The 21,570-nt window shown below is 41.0% G+C and overlaps 3 protein-coding genes across 3 annotated transcripts; all 3 read left to right on the forward strand.

Moving 5' to 3' along the window:
* Positions 1-1,530: 1,530 nt before the first annotated feature.
* Positions 1,531-6,101, forward strand: LOC115689270 (phosphoacetylglucosamine mutase). Its single transcript, XM_030615273.2, has 9 exons — positions 1,531-1,650; positions 1,744-2,006; positions 2,294-2,413; positions 2,549-2,691; positions 2,779-3,027; positions 4,111-4,523; positions 4,605-4,780; positions 5,284-5,380; positions 5,795-6,101. The coding sequence occupies exons 1-9, from the start codon at positions 1,590-1,592 to the stop codon at positions 5,935-5,937; spliced, it is 1,665 nt and encodes a 554-aa protein (XP_030471133.1). The 5' UTR covers positions 1,531-1,589; the 3' UTR covers positions 5,938-6,101.
* A 3,164-nt stretch (positions 6,102-9,265) lies between these two features.
* Positions 9,266-11,544, forward strand: LOC115689275 (haloacid dehalogenase-like hydrolase domain-containing protein Sgpp). Its single transcript, XM_030615278.2, has 5 exons — positions 9,266-9,401; positions 10,252-10,366; positions 10,497-10,648; positions 10,733-10,994; positions 11,079-11,544. Exons 1-5 carry the CDS (start codon positions 9,373-9,375, stop codon positions 11,250-11,252), a joined length of 732 nt encoding a protein of 243 aa, XP_030471138.1. The 5' UTR covers positions 9,266-9,372; the 3' UTR covers positions 11,253-11,544.
* Positions 11,545-12,458: 914 nt separating this feature from the next.
* LOC115689274 (haloacid dehalogenase-like hydrolase domain-containing protein Sgpp) lies at positions 12,459-15,475 on the forward strand. Its single transcript, XM_030615277.2, has 5 exons — positions 12,459-12,642; positions 14,073-14,187; positions 14,385-14,536; positions 14,664-14,925; positions 15,009-15,475. The coding sequence occupies exons 1-5, from the start codon at positions 12,608-12,610 to the stop codon at positions 15,180-15,182; spliced, it is 738 nt and encodes a 245-aa protein (XP_030471137.1). The 5' UTR covers positions 12,459-12,607; the 3' UTR covers positions 15,183-15,475.
* The last annotated feature ends 6,095 nt before the right edge of the window (positions 15,476-21,570 follow it).

The following is a 21,570-nucleotide window of genomic DNA, read 5'->3' on the forward strand; positions in this document are numbered from 1 at the left end:
TTTTTAAAAAAAAGTCTGGTGGAGCTCAATCACTGGCCACTGCCGCCGGCCAGATCTAGTCGCCGGCCACCGCCGCCTAACCTTAGGCGAGGTGGCCTGAGGTCGTGTGACCTCAAGCGTCGCCTGGGTCACGTAACCCTGGCAACGCCTAAGGTTGGGCAACCACCGCCTGGGGTCACGTGACCACAGGCGACGGTCGCCGAGGTCTCGCGACCCCCAGGTGGTGGTCGACGGGGTTGGGCTAGCTCTCAAGCGGTAGTCGCCAGCCGCCGGACCAGTGCGCGATGAACAGTACAAGTTGCATTCCAAAAATGCAACTTTCCAAGGCATCTCCAACCTTGCATTGACCAAAAGTTCCTTGGAGAGCATTGAAAATGCAATTGCATCTCCCCAAAGTGAGTAAAAAAAGTTGTCAAACACCATTTGCATTTTGCCAATGGACTTTAGAGCCCAAATGAGCATTCTAAATGCTGAACCAAACGAGGCCTATATAAAATAATTTGCAGTTATAGAAAAACTTGATTAGACAAATTGAAGACTTAATGAAAGAAACTGTAAAAGTTCATTTACAAAAATTATAAAATTTTCAATATTATAGATCCAAATGATGTTACTATTGATGTACTCTCAAGTTAAAATTTCCAAGAACATTTGCATCTTCCATCTCCTAACTTTTGGTAGGAGTAATTTCACTTACATTTTTTTTACTCTTAAGTGCATTGAAAATTTTAAAAATTATTGTGAAAGTGCAATTGAGTCCAGAAATTTATAAAAATGTAATCAAGTTTTAAAACTTGTCAAATTGATGCAATAAAATCCTTCTATTAATTTCATTATTTGGCTAATAGAAAATATTGATGTGGCTTTTTTTTATTATTTTCTTTCTCCTACATGGCATTAACATGGCTAAAACATGAAAGACAAGACTAAACGACGTCATTGTGGACTAAATATGAATTTTTAATCTTAATATTATTTAAATTAGACTACAAAACAAATTGAATAAAAAAAAAAAAGGAGAAGAAGGCAAAATGGTGAGGCCTGCAACTGCCACCCCACCATTGCTAGAAAGGGTCGGCGATGGTGCGGGATGGCCGAGACAATTGTCGGCGACCACTGGCGGCCCTCGCCTGCAGTTGGCAAGGTTCGTCAACTTTCCCACCATCGACAGCCTTTCTAGCGATGCTAGGCGGCGGCGAAGGCACTGCAAGCCCGCCTTTCCTTTTTTTTTTAATTTAATTTAAATAAAATTTGTGTATCAAAATGCCTCGTTTTAATCTTATATTTCATGTTTTGCCGATGCCATCGCCACGTGGGAGAAAAAAATATTAAAAATAAAAATAACATCAGTATTTTTTGGGATAAGTCTTCGGATTTAGTTACTATCTTGTTCAACTCTGGTTATTCGATTTATATGTTTCTAACTTTCAAAACGCTTCACAGCATTCATTTCCTAGCTATAAGCATATATGCTTCCCATCGTTCCCCGCGAACTCGAAGACAGGTGAAGAAGACGACGCGACGCGACGCAACGCAACCTCTCTCTCTCTCTCTCGCTCTCTCGCTCTCTCGTTGCAGCTTCCGACGCCATGGACGAAGACCAGAAGTCCATCCTCCTCAAGGCCTCCGCCCGCTTCCCCATCCCTCCAGGTCCCCCATTCCTCTCTGTCTCTCCCCGCGCTCTTCTTCCCCCCCTTCCGTTCGAATCCGCCGGCTGACTCTGATTCCTTTTGGGCTCCGCAGGCGCGAAGTTCTCGTACGGCACCGCCGGGTTCAGGGCCGACGCGCTGGTCCTCGAGTCGACGGTCTACCGGGCCGGCATCCTGGCCGCCCTGAGGTCGCTCCAGACCCGGTCCGTGACCGGCCTCGTGATCACCGCCTCCCACAACAAGATCTCCGACAACGGCGTCAAGATCGCCGATCCGAGCGGCGGCATGCTCACGCAGGCTTGGGAGCCGTTCGCCGACGCTCTCGCGAACGCCGCCGACTCCAATCATCTCCTCCAGGTCTCTCTCCCTCCATCTCTCTCTCTCTCTCTCTCTCTCTCTCTCTCTCTCTCTCTCTCTCTCTCTCTCTCTCTCTCTCTCTCTCTCTCTCTCTCTCGCGCGCGCTTGCGCTTGTGATGTGTGTACGTTTCGTGATTCCTGCGTATTTATCGAAAGGATTTTAGCGAGGGGATGAAGAGAAATGCAATCGAGATAAGAAGTTGAGTGATTGAAAAGATAGCTCTTCAGGTCGTTTTGCATCGAGAGAAGTTCTTCGCTTATTTGCTGCGTGTTCTGTTTGTAAACAGCTGATAATCGAATTTGCAAAGAAGGAGGGCATCTTGATTGATGGACATTGCAGAGCTGAGGTTTTGTTGGGAAGAGATACGAGGCCTAGTGGAGAATCTCTTCTTGAAGCTGCTAAACAGGTAAAGTATTGCTATCAAAAATCATATTTTACTCGTTAACTCTGCACAAATGTTATTCGGAACCCCACATACTCTTGCTTTTCTTGGCCTGTAATTGTAGACTCGACTTTATGTTTTTTTTTTAATTACTTCCAGGGAATTAATTCCATTGTCGGATCAGCTGCCGTTGACATGGGTATCCTTACAACACCGCAATTGCATTGGATGGTTCGTGCTAGGAATAAGGGCTTGAAAGCCTCTGAACGGGATTATTTTGTGCAGCTCTCGAGCTCTTTCAGGTATGTTTGAATACGAGCTTCCTCTACCGCGAAATTGCAGTAATGCAACACTAGTTGGCCTTTCTCATGATCATTGCGGTGGCTCAGGTGGTTGATGAATTTGGTCCCTGGTGAACGCAAGGTTACTGGGACAGACAATAAACTGGTTGTGGACGGTGCAAATGGGGTGGGTGGAGAAAAACTTGAATGTTTAATGAATAGGTTGGATGGTTTAGTTATTGAGGTTCGTAATACTGGGAAAGGGGGAGGTATTTTAAATGAAGGAGTTGGTGCGGACTATGTGCAGAAGGAGAAGGTTGTACCTCAAGAATTTGGATCGAATGATATTGGAATGAGGTAAGCCATCGTTGCTTGCTGCCTACTAATAGTCTATGACTTTATCAATATGCTCTGTCCTTCATATTTACAAGCCAATGATCAATATCCTTTTGAAAAGATTGCAAGTACAGTAACTTGTCTACAGCTCACAGGATAAAAGGCAATGCAGTTAGACTGCATCATGTGGTGACAATAACACTCAAGATCTGTATGAATAATTGGTCTCTACTCAGTTATTGTGAACTGTGAATTGTATGCATTATCACTAAAATTATCTTTTGTCTCGATGAATGAAAAATTGGTTGGCATTGTTTTAGTGAAGGAAAATTGCTTGAAAGTTCGGTCATATTCAGTCCATTTATCTTGAGTTTGAAAAAATTCGTGTAACAATTTGACTTCAATCTGTCCCGGTGGGACGGTGAAGGAAAACTTAGAGATGTATGTGGCTCTGCTCCTATAGGGGAACATGGGTGCTTTATCATATAATTTAGGGTCGGTAATTTTGATTGGATAGTGCAACTCTGTTTCTGTAGGCCAGACATGACTATCTAACAATTCACATCTTTCATTTGCTGAAGATTGAACTTTCTTTCGGAAGCAGCTTTTATTTTGGTTTTGCTTGCTGCATTTTGAAGAGAGCCCTATCGAGAAGATCTTTGTATAAATGCACTCCTTGTATGCATTGTCAAAGTTGCTGTGTAGAAGTTTTATTTTTTGTTACTAATTCTTTGATCCAGTAGACTTTTGGCAACAGCTTTATCTTTCTTTGTTTTAGCCATGGCAACAGCTTTATGGGTTGGTTAATCTTAAAGCAGGATTTTCTGACCTGGAGTTAATCTCTTTATACAGTGAAACTGTCTGTCTATTTTACTGGTTGATAGTATATGATCGACGGCAGCACGTCCATGTAATGCCAAATTACTGCTATCCTTACAGTGTTACTTTTTTTCCCCTCATGAAATAAGTTCAATCCTGCATGAAAATCATGAATATGTTCAACATCCATTCTGATGGTTTAGCCTGACTTTTTGATAATTTGATGAAAAGCTTGACCTATTGATTGAATTGGCACTGAATGCTTAAATATGTGTAGTCTTTCAGGTGCGCTAGTTTGGATGGAGATGCTGATCGTCTCGTGTATTTCATAGTGCCATCTGTGAGCAGCCACAACATCGTGCTTGTAGATGGGGACAAAATATTATCCTTGTTTGCATTATTTATCAAAGAGCAGCTAGGCATACTCTACAAGGGGGTGGATGAAAACAATGCTTATAAGGCTCGTCTTGGAGTTGTACAGACAGCTTATGCCAATGGCGCATCAACAGACTTTCTGAAGGAGTTGGGTCTAGAGGTTGTGTTAACCCCGACGGGCGTTAAGTTTTTACATGAGAAGGCTGCGGAATGTGATATTGGCATCTACTTTGAGGCAAATGGACATGGCACCATTTTGTTCTCAGATAGCTTTCTCAGTTGGTTGGAGAAGAGACACAATGAGCTTTCTTCAATGTCTGAAGGTATTTGTTACGCAGCATCCATTTTTTGGCAGTAATGGTGCCATATTGTCATTAAAACTCAGCTGAAGTTGTATTTTTCAGGTTCAGAGCAGCAAAAAGCTGCTATGAGGCTGCTTGCAGCCAGTAAGCTTGTCAATCAAGCAGTAGGAGATGCTTTCAGTGGGCTGCTGCTAGCTGAAGCCATCTTGCAAAATCTCAGCTGGTCAATCAACCGATGGAATGAACTCTATCAGGATCTACCTAGTAGACAGCTCAAGGTTGGTTTCTCTGATCAAATTTTGTGTAATGTTTGGCAGTTGGCACCTTTATGTTTTCCTCTCTCACTTTTCACAACTCATCAGATAATCGATGTCATGGCACTCTTGAGATAAATTCAAATGGGTGAATGTTCTTTCCTTATTTCCTTTTTCTAGCACTTCATTCCTGTTACAGGGATCATACTATTTCGTTGCAGTTGATGCCTTCATGGTAACTTAGGAAGTGCTTTTCCGTTTTGACTTATGGGAATTAAGAGAAACACTTGTACAAATGTTTGCTTCTCCGTTTTCCTTAGGAGGTAAAAATGGTATATAAAATCTCAGTTTGAAATCTGTTCTTTTATTGATTTTATTAATCAGTTAGAAGAATTGATCGTATCTTTTGGTTTAAAATCTATCCTCATTTTGATACCATAACATAATTTGATGTTCATCTCATGCTAACTTTGTATTAGGCTACTGATTCCTTCCTCTCTCTCTTCCCCCCTATGTGTGTGCATCAGGTAAAAGTTATGGATAGAACTGCGGTTGTCACAGCAAATGCAGAAACAGTAGTCGTGAAGCCCTCTGGCATTCAAGAAGCCATCAATGCTGAAACTGGTACAGTAAAACGGTTTTTGTTTTCGCTTGGCATGCTAGTGTTATTGGTTCCAGTGAATGGTTTTCACTTGTATTTTGGGCTTTATATTTGACAGGTTTGGTTTTTAAATAAAATGAAACACACGCTTGCACTCGCAAATGCACCTATGTTACGCCTGCCAAAAAGATAGGCAAAGAATGCAGAAAGTGTTGCTTTTCTGTCTGAACTGAGGAATGCGACCGTTACAAATTTTCATGCATCTGCACTTGTTGTGTTTGTTTGATGTTCTAAGAAATATGTTTATGTGAATTAGGCATTTGAACCCTGAATTCTGGAACCAACTCTTTTGCTTGCCTCTTTCCTTCTCTGGGATTCTTCGATCACTTTATATTGGGCTAATGACGAGTTTCTTTTTCCCTTGTGCTTTGATGCAGTTAAATACCCTCGTGGCCGATCTTTCATACGCCCGTCAGGCACCGAGGATGTTATCCGAGTTTATGCGGAGGCCTCTACTCAGGAAGGAGCAGATAGTTTAGCTCATTCTGTAGCAAAGCTTGTGGAGCAGTTCCTCGGATAGCATCTTTGTAACAAATTTTCCTCCCCTCGAGAGAAATGACAAGTCTCTTTCCGAGATTAGAATGATCAGTTCATCGTGTCGACTGAAAATTGAATCACTAGTTCATGGCTGTACGATCATTCATGGGGAATTTTGTTATTGCTGATCGAAGCTTTCTTTAACCCTCCGCTTGGATTCGATGAACGCCGTTTCTTTTCTTTATAACCAAAGGGGATTTTTTCTGGAAGCATTTTTCTATGTGCAGATATGCGAGAAAAACGTGTTTTAAGTCGGGTTGTCCGATGATCAAACAATGTTTAACCAAGCTATCCGCGGAATGGCATGTGGTTTAAATGTGTTTTAACGTAGCAGGTTCTGCATTTCCATGTTCAGAGAGCAATTAGGCTATGTTTGCACCAAAAATTAACCATGGCCTAGGCACGTTGACCAAATGGCAGTCAATATTGATATGCGTTGATGACCATGGACCAATTGTTAATACATGATAGCGTTTGGTTGCTGATTACCAAGACAGAGTTGGTTGATACATGGTAGCATATGCTTGCCGATTAATATGATAGAGTTAGTTGACAAGGATACCGATTAAAAGGGATCGACAGCTTATCGATTGAGTAACCAGGTGAAAACTAAATGTTTGAAGGGCGCTCGACTCAGTTATAAGATAGGGAAATGAAGTCCAAAAAATTGGGGAGGAAGGCTAAAGTTAATCTGAAGAATAAATTTCTCGACCTTGTCGGTTTCCTGGATCCGTCAAAGAGCCCTTAGGAGGTGACTAAGGAGGTGACCAGGTGTAATTGCGACAATGACCACAAGCCAATGTGTAGGACCGGATGGCCGACTTGCATCAACCTTCGACGTGGGTTCAAGAGATATAAGGAAAAAGTATCAAAAAAATTTATAAACCTATTATAATTATGCCAATTCAGTCCTAATTTTTCAATTATACAAATTGAGTCCTAAAAATGAGCTCTATTATAAATTATGTGCCTATGACTGCATCTAATTTCGCATCATTTGCCTTAAAATATAAAGTGAATGCATCAAACCGAGTACGCCAACTCTGTATCTGAATTTAAAAACTCATATCGCTAGTCAACTTGGACAAATCATCGACATTTTTAGCCCCAAAAGCAAAGAGAATATCCTCGGCATTTCGGACAATTCTGTATAGAATATGATCACGCGAGCTGACTTTTACTGGGAAGAAAGAAAAAAAAAAACACAACTACCCAAGACTACTTGTCGTTTCAGAATCAACGAGGCGTGCTTCACATGCTTTCTTTTTCTACGATGATGGAGCATGTCGGTGGATAAAAGGTGTGGTTCTTTTTTTTTGCCAAAAGATAAAAAGTGTGGTTCGCCTATGGATTAGGCCCGACCTTTTTACATGACACAAGGTAAAACACGAAAGAGGAATTCGAACGCGAGACTACACAACACGCCGAGCTTGAATATCCAAACGAACAAGCACCCCTTTTTTTAATCTTAAATCAATCATTTGGTTTGTTTAATAAAGTCTGTGATGCTTTGATACTAGACAACTTTAGGACAAAATCGCAAACATGACTTTGATACATGAATCACAAACTGGAAATGAAAGTGAGAGATCAACCTAAGATGGACAAGTTTTGGTGGAGAGAGGACAAAATTCGTGGCTGCCAGTTTGCCCCGAAAGTCCGGGAAGACCAAGAAGAACTAGGGGGAGAAAGCCAAGTCAAGTTGGCATTGAGCGGAAAGGAGAGAAAGTAGCTTTGGCAAGTTATATTAAGCAGCATACAAAGAAAGAAGAAAAGAAAGCAAAGGACCAATTCTTTTGTCACAACCATTTGCACCCACAAAAAATAAGAACATATTTTGAAGCCCCTACAATTGTGAACCTTTCCCCTCTCCCTCATTCAATTTTACATTAATTGGGGGAAAATAACATGGCCAATAATAGATGGATGATGACATAAATGGTTCATGAACTTCAGCTCAATATGAAATGCGATTCATAAATTTTTAATTTGTATAATGTCATCCTTGAATTTTAGTCCAATTCGCAATACCGTCCCTAAATTTTTAATTTATTCAACGCAATTCCTAAACTTTTGATATATATTCAAACTAGTCCCTAGATTATATGAAAATATTCAATGTTGTCCCTGAACTTAAATTAATGGAATGACAATATTGAATATTTTCGTATAGTTTAGGGGTTAATCTGAACATATACCAAAAGTTCAGGAACAAAATTAAGTAATTAAAAATTCAAGGATCACACCGCATATTAGGCTGAAATTCAAAGACCACATTAAACAAATTAAAAATTTAGGAACCACACTGCATATTGAGACAAAGTTCATGAATCATTTATGATATATTCCCATAATGGATATGACATAAGGAAGACTAAATTTCGAGTGCTTTATGGGTTTCCAAGTAACTAGATCTTCGTGTATGTGACTTTGAATTATAAAAATATATATATATAGTCTAAGGAGATTGACAAATCACCTTAGGTCATGTTTAGTTGCCAAGGGAAGAATTGAGACACGATAGGATGAGAAGATATGGCAAAGAGATAACACGCAAGTGATTAGAAGAAACACGACCAAGCCAGGTCCTCACGGTTGCCTCAGGGCGCGACCATTGTTGGGTGGTTATCGGAGCAAGGCAACCACCGCATGATGGTCTGGATGTGGCCATCATATGGTAATCAAAAGCGCCGCCAGCTGAGCAGGCGAACTGATTCAAACGAGCCAATCCCTCCCATTCTGCTTTTCTTTTATCGTGTTCAATCCGGGTAGGATAAACTTCATCCGACTCTTAGGGTTAGGATAACTTATCCTTCTCATCTTGATGTATCCGGGTTTATTCATATCGAGGCGTGCTGCCAAATATCAGATAGGATAATATCTAATTCTACTCGGCTTTCTACCGCACCGAATAGATAAATTCGATCTCCGACGAGAAATTGGTCTTGACCATCACCATATGTAACTGTTCAACTCCAAATTTTCAATAAGTTTTGCAACCTTCCGTCCTCCAATTGAGTAACACTTGGTTTTCATGGCCAAATTCCACAAATTTCCTGAAGCCCACGGGGGGACAGTGAAATTACGACAAGAGTTCAGGGAAGCCCTCGACAGTTGGCAACATGCACAACTAAAACCGGTAAGCCGACACGAGAGAGAGAGAGAGAGAGAGAGAGAGAAAATTATTCTTTTATTATTAAAATGAAAATTTAAAAAAGCACCTCTCGCGTTCGCTTTTTATTTGATTCTGTGGTAGAGATTCCGTGCTCGTTTTCCTCTCTCCCGCCCATATATATCGCCACCACCTTCCTTCCTCCCTCCCTCCCTCCCTCCCTCTCCATCTCTGCAAGCAACCGCGATCGCGGAGAGTTTTCCTCGACCCGATCTCGGTGGGGGGCGCGCGAGCGGAGCACCAAGAATGACGGCCGGAGATTCGTCGTCGGACAGGTGAGGTCGCTTCGCCCCGGTTCGAGCGCTCTTTCATTTTCGTCGGTCTGTCGCCGCGGCGGGCATGAATGTCTTCGGTGGATGTCCCCGTTCGGTTTGTTCGGGCAGTTTGGATCGCGCGCGCGCGGGGCGAAATGTCGAGCGTATACCCGTAGTATTCCGTTGTGATCCTGCTTGTTCATGCACGCTCTTGATTCTCCCCGAATGTCGGATTCCATGTGTTGAACTTGAAATGATGCGAAACTCGTTCGCCTGTTAGTCGCGGAGATTCCATCAGCCTATCCGTTGTCGCGTGTCGATTTAACGTTGTCGCGCTTGTCGTTCTTCGTTCGAGTTTTCTCTCAAGTCGGAGCTTGCGTGTTTCGTACATTCGTGTTGAACAAAATGAAATTGGCGGATCGCTGGCGGAAGCGATAATGTTCATGGGTTTGAGTCTCCCGCTTAGATGCGCGATCCGCAGTCTCTTCTGATTAATTGCATAGGTTTCTTTGGCATGTATTCGACGGACTATCTCTTCCTTTTTTTTCTTTTTTGTTGCTCGTCGCCTTCTCAGTAATCTTCCTGTCATCAGCACATCTTCGATAAATCTTCCTGAATTAGTGTTGTAAATTTTCTGGTCGGCAATCTTTTCGCGTTCCTTTCTATGACGAATCGAAGGAGCTATGCGGGTAGTCTGGATGATGAATGCTAACTTGAAACTTGGTTATCTAGCTAGAATTGACAGAGTTGATGGCAGAGTTAGACAGGCATTGATGCTGCAGAGTTACTACTAGATGTTGTGTCTTCATACTATATAATAGATCTCTACATTTCCCACCATGTCTTTGTAAGTTTGGTTCCGTTTCGACAGCATCGCTTCTCTCGTTGGGCTTGCGCCGCTTGAGGCCGTTCTGTTTGATATTGATGGAACTCTGTGCGACTCGGATCCTCTCCACTACTATGCCTTCAGAGAGATGCTCCAAGAGGTGAAGGTTTCCATCCTTATATTACAATCATTCTGTTGTGCATCTGGTGACAGCGAATCACGGGCATCTCTCGATTGCAGAGCTTTCGGTATCCATTATTTGATTGTTTTGTGCGTTCTTTCCGAAACAGATAGGTTTCAATGATGGAGTTCCGATCACGGAGGATTTCTTTGCTGAGCATATTTCTGGAAAGCATAACGAAGATATAGCTGAGTTCCTCTTCCCGGATGATACCCCTCGAGGCCAAAAATTCATGGAGGACAAGGAAGACATGTTCCGCAAGTGAGTCTTCCATCACATCATGCTCCTTTCCTGTGAACTCTTTTCTTCTAAAGTTTTTGACATCAAGCTCTATGGATGACACAGATTGGCCTCGGAACAACTAACGCCCGTGAGCGGCCTGTACAAATTGAAGAAGTGGATCGAAGATCACGGCCTAAAACGAGCTGCAGTTACAAATGCTCCTAGGCCAAATGCCGAACTCATGATCTCAAGTCTCGGACTCACGGATTTCTTTGAAGCTGTTATTGTAGGAAGTGAGTGTGAGCATGCCAAACCACACCCGGAACCTTACCTGAAGGCCCTTGATGTGCTGAAGGTGTCGAAGGAGCATACTCTAATTTTCGAGGTCTGTGTCCGACCTTCATTTTTTCGTGAAATCCAACGGGATAGTTCACCGTCCTGAATTGCAGCTTGTGTTTTGAATCTCTAGGATTCAGTTGCGGGCATAACAGCAGGGGTGGCAGCTGGAGTGGCCACCATCGGCATAATGACGAGGAACACAGAACATCAACTGATGGAAGCGAAGCCAACATTCCTCATCGAGAGCTACGACGATCTGAAGCTGTGGGCCGCTTTAGAAGCGCTCGAGGAGAAGGGTGCTTGAAAATTTCTTCGACGACCCAGGAGGTAGGTAGAGGAACTGCCCATCAACTGCCATTAGCCATTCCGATTCGATGGCGCGAAACTGCAAGTTGAATTTCGGGATCGCATATTGTTTGCCAGAATCTGTTCTGATTCTGAGAGATGTGTCATATCACTTTGCTTACAGTCATAGATTACTGAAAGTTCAAGTGGAAACAAAAGAAACGATGCTATTTTCACAACCTCGATCGGTTCTTCCACTCTCATGTACTAATAAGAATTTCCTCTGATATGAATTTGTTCCTTTCACATTATCACTGTCCTACAGAAAGTTGGGTCTCATTGTTCTTTCCTTTCTGTTTACTTCTAGTGGTCTCTTGTGATGAGAAACGCGTGAAACACATCGATGATGATACAGGATGATGTACGACACATTGCAAAAGAATATACACACGCAAGCTGTCGTGAAAAACCTAGTATCTTGTTCCATTTTTGCTCCTGAAAAGAAGTCGATGCTCTTCTTAGTAAGCACGAATTCGTGCTCTCTTTCTAATGAATCGCCCAACAGTTCATGGATTGAACTGATGCGACTTTCCATTTGCCGGATTCTCGGCCTTCCCAGTTTCCCCGGATCTGCAGTAGACACCAAGGTGTTGTAACGGCGGCGATGACCGCAAGCCGATGTGTGAGGGCCGGATGGCCGGCTTGCATCCATCGACATGGGTGTATTGGAATGAAAAAGTGTACACTTTGAGGGTCCTGTCCAAATTCTTTCGTGTGATGCCGTATGAAAGATGAGCTCCATTATACCTTACCCAAAAAAAAAAAGATGAGCTCCATTATAGATTATGTACTTCTAATCATGTCTAATCTCGCATCCTAATGCCTGAAATTTCAAGGAAAATGCATCAAACCGAGCATGCTAACTCTGTATCAAAATAGAAAATACTCACATCCGTGGGATAACTCATACAACTCCAATTCTCAAGAAGGTTTTTGCAATCTCGTCCTTCAATTGAATAACATTTAATTTTCGCGGCCGAATTCACAAAATTCGGAAAGCCCGTGGGAGGAAATTGAAAATACGACAAAATTCAGGGATGCTCCCGACAGTTGGCAACGTGCACACAACTAAAGAAGAAAAAAATAAATAATTACGTAATTATTTCTATTAAATAACGAAAATTAAAAATTAGAAAAAAAAAAGCGCCGCTCGCTTGCGCTCTTTTATTTTTGATTCCGCGCTCGGTCTTCCCCTCTCTCGCTAGCGCCACCACCACCTTCCTTCCTTCCTTCCTTCCCATCGCTCGCCGTCGCCGCCGCCGCCGCGGAGAGCTGCTCCCTCGATCCGATCTCGGCGGGGCGCGGAGCACCAGGATGACGGTTTCATCCGCCGGAGACTCGTCGGAGAGGTAAGCTCGCTTCCGATTTGAGCCGCATCGGTGTCGCCGGATGTCCGCCGGTGGGCGTTTTCTTCGATTCGTCCGGGGCAGTTCGGATCGTGTACGGTGCAGAGTCGAACGCTGCGTCCGTTGTCCCGGTCGTAATCCTGCTTGTTCTGTGTGCGGATCGTGCGCGTCCCGTGCTTCTCCGCGAATGTCGGAGTCCGGATTCGGCATTTGGAGTCGTGCGTCGAAATTTGAAATCGTGTATCCGTTGTTCTGGTCGTAATCCTGCTTGTTTTGTGTGCGGATCGCGCGCGTTCGTGTTTCTCCGCGAATGTCGGAGTCCGGATTCGGCATTTGGAGTCGTGCGTCGAGTTTGAAGTGTTCGACCTCGTTCGCCTATTTTCCTGGAGATTCCATTGTTCCATCCGTTCTAGCATCGTTGACTTAGCATCGTTGACTTAACTCCGTCGCAGTGTCGTTCTTTCTTCGAAATTCTCTCGTGTGGGAGCCGGCATGTTTCGTTGTATTTTAATCTCGACCTTAATGAAATTGACGGATCACTCGTGTCGCTTGCTCTTGGCATCGATAATGTTCATAGCATCATTCACAGTCTCTTCTGATTAATTGCATGTATTTCTTTGGCATGTGATCGACAGACTACTCTTCCTGTTTTGCTTTATGCCTGCTCGTTGGTCTTCCTTTGGTCATTCACAGATGGAAGTGTTCAATAGATAGTAGAAAGTAGCACTGTAATCGGATGGACTGAGAAATTTGTTGATAGTTGCGGTCCAGATTCGAAGGATAATTTGGGGATGCGTTCAATTTATGATTACAGAAGCAATTCATTGTTTTTTGTTGCATCGCTCAGCACATCTTCGATAAATCTTCCTGAATTAGTGTTTTTTAATTTTCTGGTTGCCAATCTTTTTGCGTTCCTTTCTATGACGAATCGAAGGAGGATCGACAGACTACTCTTCCTGTTTTGCTTTTGGCCTGCTCGTTGGTCTTCCTTTGGTCATTCACAGATGGAAGTGTTCAATAGATAGTAGAAAGTAGCACTGTAATCGGATGGACTGAGAAATTTGTTGATAGTTGCGGTCCAGATTCGAAGGATAATTTGTGGATGCGTTCAATTTATGATTACAGAAGCAATTCATTGTTTTTTGTTGCATCGCTCAGCACATCTTCGATAAATCTTCCTGAATTAGTGTTTTTTAATTTTCTGGTTGCCAATCTTTTTGCGTTCCTTTCTATGACGAATCGAAGGAGCTATGTGGGTAGCCTGGATAATTACTGCTAACCTGAATATTGGTTATTTAGCTACAATTGATAGAGTTGATGGCAGAGTTAGAGAGACATTGATGCTACAGAATTACTAGATGTTGTGTCTTCATAGATATAATGGATCTTTACATTTCCCACCATGTCTTTGTAAGTTGGTTCTATTTTGACAGCATTGCTTCTCTTGTTGGACTTGCACCACTTGAGGCCGTTCTGTTTGATGTTGATGGAACTCTATGCGACTCGGATCCTCTCCACTACCATGCATTCAGAGTGATGCTCCAAGAGGTGGAGTTTTCGTCCTTATTTACAATCAATTTGTTGTGCCTTATTCAAGGAATTATTTCATCCTTTAAGTTGGAGTTCGTTTTTCTTTTCATCGAATCTAGGGACCGTGAATCATGAGTATCTCTTGATTGCAGATGCATGACTACATGCTTTTGGTTTTTATTATATGATTGTTTTATGCGCTCTTTCCAAAACAGATAGGTTTCAATGGTGGAGTTCCGATCACAGAGGATTTCTTCGTTGAGAATATTGCTGGAAAGCACAATGAAGACATAGCTGAGGTCCTCTTCCCAGATGATATTCCTCGAGGCCGGAAATTTACGGAGGACAAGGAAGCCTTGTTCCGCAAGTAAGTCTTCCATCAAATTATACTTCTTTCCTTTTGACTCTTTACTCTTCCATCACATCATACTTCTTTCCTTATGAACTCTTTACTCTTCTAAATTTTTTGACATCGAGCTCCATGGATGACACAGATTGGTCTTGGAACAACTAACGCCCGTGAGCGGCCTGTACAAATTGAAGAAGTGGATTGAAGATCGTGGTCTAAAACGTGCTGCAGTTACAAATGCTCCCAGGCCAAATGCCGAACTCATAATCTCAATTCTCGGACTCTCAGATTTCTTTCAAGCTGTTGTTGTAGGAAGTGAGTGCGAGCACGCCAAACCACACCCAGAACCTTACCTGAAGGCCCTTGATCTGCTGAAGGCATCGAAGGAGCATACTCTAATTTTTGAGGTCTGGATCTGACCTTTATTTTTCATGAAATCCAATGGGATAGTTCACTGTCCTTAATTGCAGCTTGTGTTTTGGGTCTCCAGGACTCAGTTTCGGGCATAAAAGCAGGGGTGGCAGCTGGAGTGGCCACTATCGGCATAACAACGAGGAACCCGGAACATCAACTGATGGAAGCAAAGCCAATATTCCTCATCAAGAGTTATGACGATCCTAAGCTGTGGGCCGCTTTGGAAGCGCTCGAGAAGATGGATGCTTGAAAAATTCTTTGACGGCCAGGAAGGTAGGAGGACCTGCCCATCAACTGCCCCTAGCCATTTAGATTTGATGGTGCAAAACTGCAAGTTGATAACAATTCCACTTAGGGATCGCATATTGTCGCCAGAATCTGTTCTGATTTTGAGAGATGTTTCGTTTTACTCTCTGCTCACTGATTAGATTACTGAAAGTTAAAGTGGAAAGAGAAACGATACTGTTTTCACTAATTCGATCGGTCCTCTCACTCATGTATTAATAAGAATTTCCTCCGATATGATGTTTCCCTTTCACATTATCACTGTCTCCCAGAAAGTCGGGTTTAATTGTTCTCCCCTTTCTTTCCACTTCTAGCGGTCTCTTATGATAAGGAATGCATGAAACATCGGTGTTAATATAGTATGATGTACGGCGCATTGCAAAGAATTTACACACGTAAGGTGTTGTGAAAAACCTTTTATCTTGTTCCTTTTGCTCCTGAAAATGAGTCGATGCACGAAATTCTCTTATAAGTCTTATATTAAGTGACTTAGAATTATAATTTATGGATATGGGAACTTATAAAAATAATTTTATTTGAGTTGGTCTACCGTGTCACTACCCCCCATTGAATCAATTTTCTGACTCCTTTCCTTGTCGAATACCACCTTAAGCAACCGGCAAAGACGGTGCCTAGGAGCACCGATCTGCATGTCTCCATTAAGTACTCGATTGTGCATATCCATTGACATTACAAAGAAAAAAAGCAGAAGTGCTAATAGCTAGTGTCCCAATTTTCTTCTTTGAGGTTTGATGACGGAGGGAAAGAAACTTAGTAGGCCGGAGCCCGACTAGGAACGCAACATGCCAGGCCTGCCCAATTAGCCCGTGAACCCGATGATAACCAAACTAGTGACCTGCTTCATTCCTACCCGATCCAATTCGGCTGCTTCTTGACCCGTCAATTCGTTTAAAACAGCCTCCTATTTCTAATTACGAGTGATCAGTTCCATAGTAGTTGGTTCCTACCTTGGAATCGGAAATCGGACATAATCAGTTTCCCGTCTGTAGAACTGGGAACTAATCTTGTCCACCCTAGAACCGGATTGGACCAGATCGGCCAATCCCAATCCGGTTCCCGTATTGTCCTGGGAATCGATGGTGTTAGTCCTTTTTCAGCATGAACTGCGCTTGAGAAATTGAAAGCCGTTAGGCTTTCATTTAATGGATGTTTATGAGGCTTGTGCTTTGGTGATGCGGCTGTTGGAATTTCTGATTCTTCCAATGAGAAGCAAGAGGCAAAATATACGATAAGCACGTTGAGGCAAACTTCAATTTGAGAAGTTCGTTAATTCCTATAGCAGCAAATTCGAACCTCTTGCCGAGTCTTCTCGCACAGGAATCGGGTAACACTATGTGATGTAGCTAGCAAGGATCACCTAGAGGGGGGTGAATAGGTGATCTAAAACAAGTTTCAATAATTTATGCGGAAACAAAATAAATCGCAGAAGAGTCTGAATAAAATTCAGATTCAAGACAGATTATATAGACTGTGCTCTTGATGTGCAGAATATAAAGTAAGAGATAAGGGATAGAGAATCTGCACACAAGTTTATAGTGGTTCGGCTTATAGCAAGCCTACGTCCACTCTCCCACGCTTACAGCCTACTGGCTGGATTCCACTAATCAAATCAATGAGAAGTTACAGCAAGTTGTGCCGCTTAAACCCAAGCACTTCTCCCCGGCTGGTCTTCGCTTATACCAAGCCGATAGATCACACTATCTCACACCTAAGCACACACTTATAACACTGTCTACACCTCTCAAATGATTACACGTTTAAGCTCACGAAAGACAAGAGATTGAATCGGAGTATGCTCAGACTTTGGACTTGTTAATTCTTGATTTCGTTCTCTACCTTCTGCTCCTCGTTGATCTCCTTTTATACTCCTCCACTTCCAAACTAGCCGTTGGACAGTCTTCAGAGGATCATCTTCCAATATTCACCTTTGGACAGATTTGTATAAAATGGATTGAGTAGCCGTTGGTTGATAAAATATCTGAATCCCGCTGATTCTGGTCGCCCATACAATCAGAATCTTGGTTTCCATAAGTAGAGCTTTATCCGTTGTAATGTATACTTGTCATAATGTTTGATTGTCAATCAATTATAGCCTTAGATTGAGACAATCAAAACTTTCCTTCTGTGAAATCCATACCAGATCACTAGCTGTTATGTTTCGTTCTGAATTCTGCGTCTGAATAATTTTAGCGTCTGCGTCTGAATAATTTCAGCGTCTGCGTCTGAATAATTTCAGCGCCTGCATCTTAAGAATTTCTGCGTCTGAAGAAATTCTGCGTCTGAACTTTCTCGTTCTGAGTCTGAACTTCTCGTTCTGAGTCTGAACTTCTCGTTCTGAGTCTGAATCTCTTTTGCTTGAAGTTCTTTCACAATCTGAACACGAACTAGATCAAGATTGACATATGCTTTTCTTCCAAAAACAACTTCCTGAATCAAAATACTTCAAAGCATTTATCAGACTTACAAAACACTCATGAACAGTTTTGTCAACTTCAAAAACTATTGGGAATTTTCCTTAACAATCTCCCCCTTTTTTATGGTGACAAAACTTCCATGCAGATATATAGATTTTGAGATAATTTTGAAAAAAATGATCAAGCATATAATGTAGCAGATATTCAAGATATCATATATGATCAGAGTAATTTGATATGAGATTTTTTTATACTCAGTTTTTGAATAAGACAAGGAGTATGACAAAATATGAACCGTAAAAAAAAAATCTAAATCACAGTCTGTCTCCTTTTCTTTGAATCCAATAATCTGCATATCAAACCAAATCATATCTGCATATTTCTCCCCCTTTTTGTCAGCATCACAAAAAGATATATGCATAAAATTCCTTAATGATTATGACAATATATGGAAGTATAATCACAACTCAATATTATGCATCAATTAAGTAGAATTAACCACTAAGCACATATACATATTTACATTCTCTCCCCCTTTTTGTCATAAACAAAAAGTGATAGTAATGGAAAGGGTATCACGTAGAGAATATAAATTTAACTCATCTTCACATACTATCTTCAAAATATATTTGGCATGAAACACAACCTTCAAAAATATCATCTTTCGCGAACATAACATATATTAAATATAGCTCATGTTCTGAAGAATCAAATATCATATATATCAATGAACACGTATGCACATAATAAATTTCACAATCTTTTTGTCATGAAAAAACGATAATATAAATAAGAGATTCGTTAATGACAAAAAGTAAGAGATACTAACCTGGATTGTGTAGAACTTAGCAAGTTCTAACATACATTACCTTTTCTTTCATAGTAATCAAGAGCGGGCAGAAATTAAATTGACTTTCATACTTGATTTACGCTCCCCCTCAATTTGATACCATTTTGAGATGATTCTCCCCCTTTCTTTTGCATTTTTCCACTTTTTGTTTTTCTCCCCCTGTTATCAAGACAGCTTTTGCAAATAACTTTCATTGCAGCTTGTGCACTTTGAACAAATTGTTGTTCCTCTATTTTCTTTGTAGCAGCAACATCCGCCACATTTGTTTGCATTTTGAAATTCGAGAAAGAAATTTGTTTTCTTCCATCAAGCTCGTCTCGGATTCAAACTGCATAAACTCAACAAACTGAAGCAACTTATCCTTTCGTAGGACGCAATAAGCGTTTGCTCATCGTGTTTTGACATGCCTCCAATAATTTGTCAGAATTTTGCATAAAGGAGAAATTTTCGATCCTTCAGAAATGTTGCAGAATCTCCCCGATTGTGGGATCAAGCTTTCCAAACTTCACAAGGAAAGATTCTTTTACATCCTGCAAATACTTGTAAGAGAGATAATAATCTTTGCAAAATATAGAGAATGTCACGTACATACCTTCCTCCGATTTGCAGATCAAACATGCCAATTATAATAGTGCTTCCAAGAATATAGCAAGTGTATCCAAAATATGCAATAATATCTTTCAAGATTGTATGAATTTTCCTTAAGCATGAATCTTAGATGCATAAAGATAATATGACATTAACGAATTTCGCAAAAGGAATGTAGATGTTTTGATGTATTAAATTTATGCAATATCTGACACACATGGCAATAGAAATTACTGATTCATATCCCAATATGCATGTGCAGAATATACCTTAACTTTTTAGAAAAGAATTCATCACTTGAGATCCTTCGTTGATTGCATCATGACTTGCGTAGGCTTGCATTCATGCTTCCTTTGTATAATTGTCTGCAATAAACTCATTTCCTTTCTAGTATCCTTGTATTTGGATCCTTTCTTTTTGTTAGACGCAAAATAGGAAACTTTCATAGAAGCCCAAGGATACTTTCCCAACTCATCTCAGTAGAGTATTTAAGGGAAATATGCATAATAAAACAATATCTCGCAAAAATAAATTCTTTCTTTGTAAGGCATGACAATATCGGAGAACACATAATGAGTCCATAAAAAAAAAAATTTCATTTCCAATAAGATATCAAACAATCTCTTTTATAAAATTTCATCTAAAAAATCCATCAAAATAAACTTGACTTTTATTAGGACATTTCTAACACAACCAACGATGTAAAACACGCCATTTCAAGTCAAAATAAAGCAGAGCATGAAGATAAAATGTTAAGTCCAAAGAGAATTCATAGATATTTAAAGTACGTATCCAAAGCAAATTTAGAATTTGAAAAATATTCCTTTACTTACCAAATTCTCTTTCCTTATTCCCAAAATGATTTCTATAACTGCTGGATTGAAGGCCTGCGCTTTAATCTCTCCTTGACCTTCGGAAAGTCATTCTTGATCTTACTTTCATTTTCGAAACCGAGGCCGGATTTGTTGTAATAGGGGACTTGAATGGATAGAACATGCTCTAATGTCTTTGAGCCAAGAGAAAAATTTTTGCAAATCTTCGGAATTTCTTCCTTATAGGAATCAACTTCTTTTTGCAAAATATCCTTTTCTTCCTTGACAGAGGAATTCTCCTTTTCAAGCTCAATGATCCTTTTCTCATTCGTAATATTTTGTTGCTTCAATTTAGAGACTTCCTTTTTCAACTTGGAGATCTTCTTCAACGCATTCTCATGTTCCGTGCTTAACTCTTCAAAAAGATCATCATCATCGAGAATAGGATCTGAACAAATCACCTCATCTTCTTCGGATTCAATGTCCGCCATTAAGCATAGATTTCCCTGCTCAAGGATTTCATCATCGCTGGATTCAGACTCTTCATTGTCGTCTCTGTTCTTAAGATATTTTCTTTCTCCGGAAAACTTTGTTGGCTTCTTCTCTTTGGGGTTTCTTCTCTTTCTCACAAGGTGTTGAAATCTTTTGATCAGCAACTTCATCTCCTCATCGTCGTCTTCTTCATCTCCTTCAAAATCTGTTTCATCAGAATCAATGTTAGATTTTAAGGCAATTAACTTCTTACCTTCTGGATCTTCTTCATGTATACGTTCTACTTCATATGACTGAAGAGTTCCAATCAGTTCATTCATTGATAGTGGCATGATCCTTTGAGTCTCTCGAAGTGAGGTTTTGATGTTGTCCCACTGCTTTGACAGTTCTCTCAAAAGTTTGTTAACTTTCATCGCATCTGAGACTGGTTGTCCTTGATATGCAAGACCGTTTACTATGTCAGCAAATCCGTCATACATATCAGCAACTGATTCTCCTGTCTTCATTCTGAACGATTCATATTGTCCAAGCAACAGATTGATCTGTGTTTCCTTCGCTCTATCTGTTCCTTCATATGTGGTGTAGAGGGTGTCCCAGATGTCCTTTGCTGATTCACAAGAAGCAATTTTCTTATACTCAACAGGTGATAAAGCACAATAAAATGAATAAATTGCTTTTGAATCTAAAGCTTCTCTTTTTGTTATCTCAGTTTGAGATAATGAAGGATCTGCTGATTTGCTTTCTTCTTGCTTCTCGTTTGAAGCAGATACGGAATGTTTTGGATTGATTCCCTCGATGACAACATCCCATTGCATGTGATCAATTGATTTGATGAATGCCTTCATCTTGTTTTTCCGGATGCTATATTCTTTGCCATCGAAATATGGTGGCCTGGAATTGCTTTGTCCTTCAATAAGACCTGGAGCACTCATGCTAGCCATATAGATCGTTAGCTCAGAAGTAAAACACTTCAATAAACGAGCAACCTGCTCTGATACCAATTGATGTAGCTAGCAAGGATCACCTAGAGGGGGGTGAATAGGTGATCTAAAACAAATTTCAATAATTTATGCGGAAACAAAATAAATCGCAGAAGAGTCTGAATAAAATTCAGATTCAAGACAGATTATATAGACTGTGCTCTTGATGTGCAGAATATAAAGTAAGAGATAAGGG

This window comes from Syzygium oleosum, unplaced genomic scaffold (genome assembly GCF_021117445.2).
Source record: "Syzygium oleosum isolate NSW1041296 unplaced genomic scaffold, Sole_v2.1 Sole_v2.15, whole genome shotgun sequence".
Classification (NCBI taxonomy): domain Eukaryota; kingdom Viridiplantae; phylum Streptophyta; class Magnoliopsida; order Myrtales; family Myrtaceae; genus Syzygium; species Syzygium oleosum.

What these genes read in the sequence shown, in the direction of transcription:
- LOC115689274 (XM_030615277.2), top strand. Translation starts at nt 12,608, where the DNA reads ATGACGGTTTCATCCGCCGGAGACTCGTCGGAGAG. An exon ending in TCAGAGTGATGCTCCAAGAG is followed by an intron (nt 14,188 to 14,384) that starts GTGGAGTTTTCG and finishes TTTCCAAAACAG; the next exon opens with ATAGGTTTCAATGGTGGAGT. An exon ending in AAGGAAGCCTTGTTCCGCAA is followed by an intron (nt 14,537 to 14,663) that starts GTAAGTCTTCCA and finishes TGGATGACACAG; the next exon opens with ATTGGTCTTGGAACAACTAA.
- LOC115689270 (XM_030615273.2), top strand. Translation starts at nt 1,590, where the DNA reads ATGGACGAAGACCAGAAGTCCATCCTCCTCAAGGCCTCCGCCCGCTTC. An exon ending in ACTCCAATCATCTCCTCCAG is followed by an intron (nt 2,007 to 2,293) that starts GTCTCTCTCCCT and finishes GTTTGTAAACAG; the next exon opens with CTGATAATCGAATTTGCAAA. An exon ending in TACCTAGTAGACAGCTCAAG is followed by an intron (nt 4,781 to 5,283) that starts GTTGGTTTCTCT and finishes TGTGTGCATCAG; the next exon opens with GTAAAAGTTATGGATAGAAC.
- LOC115689275 (XM_030615278.2), top strand. Translation starts at nt 9,373, where the DNA reads ATGACGGCCGGAGATTCGTCGTCGGACAG. An exon ending in GGAGATTCGTCGTCGGACAG is followed by an intron (nt 9,402 to 10,251) that starts GTGAGGTCGCTT and finishes CCGTTTCGACAG; the next exon opens with CATCGCTTCTCTCGTTGGGC. An exon ending in TCAGAGAGATGCTCCAAGAG is followed by an intron (nt 10,367 to 10,496) that starts GTGAAGGTTTCC and finishes TTTCCGAAACAG; the next exon opens with ATAGGTTTCAATGATGGAGT.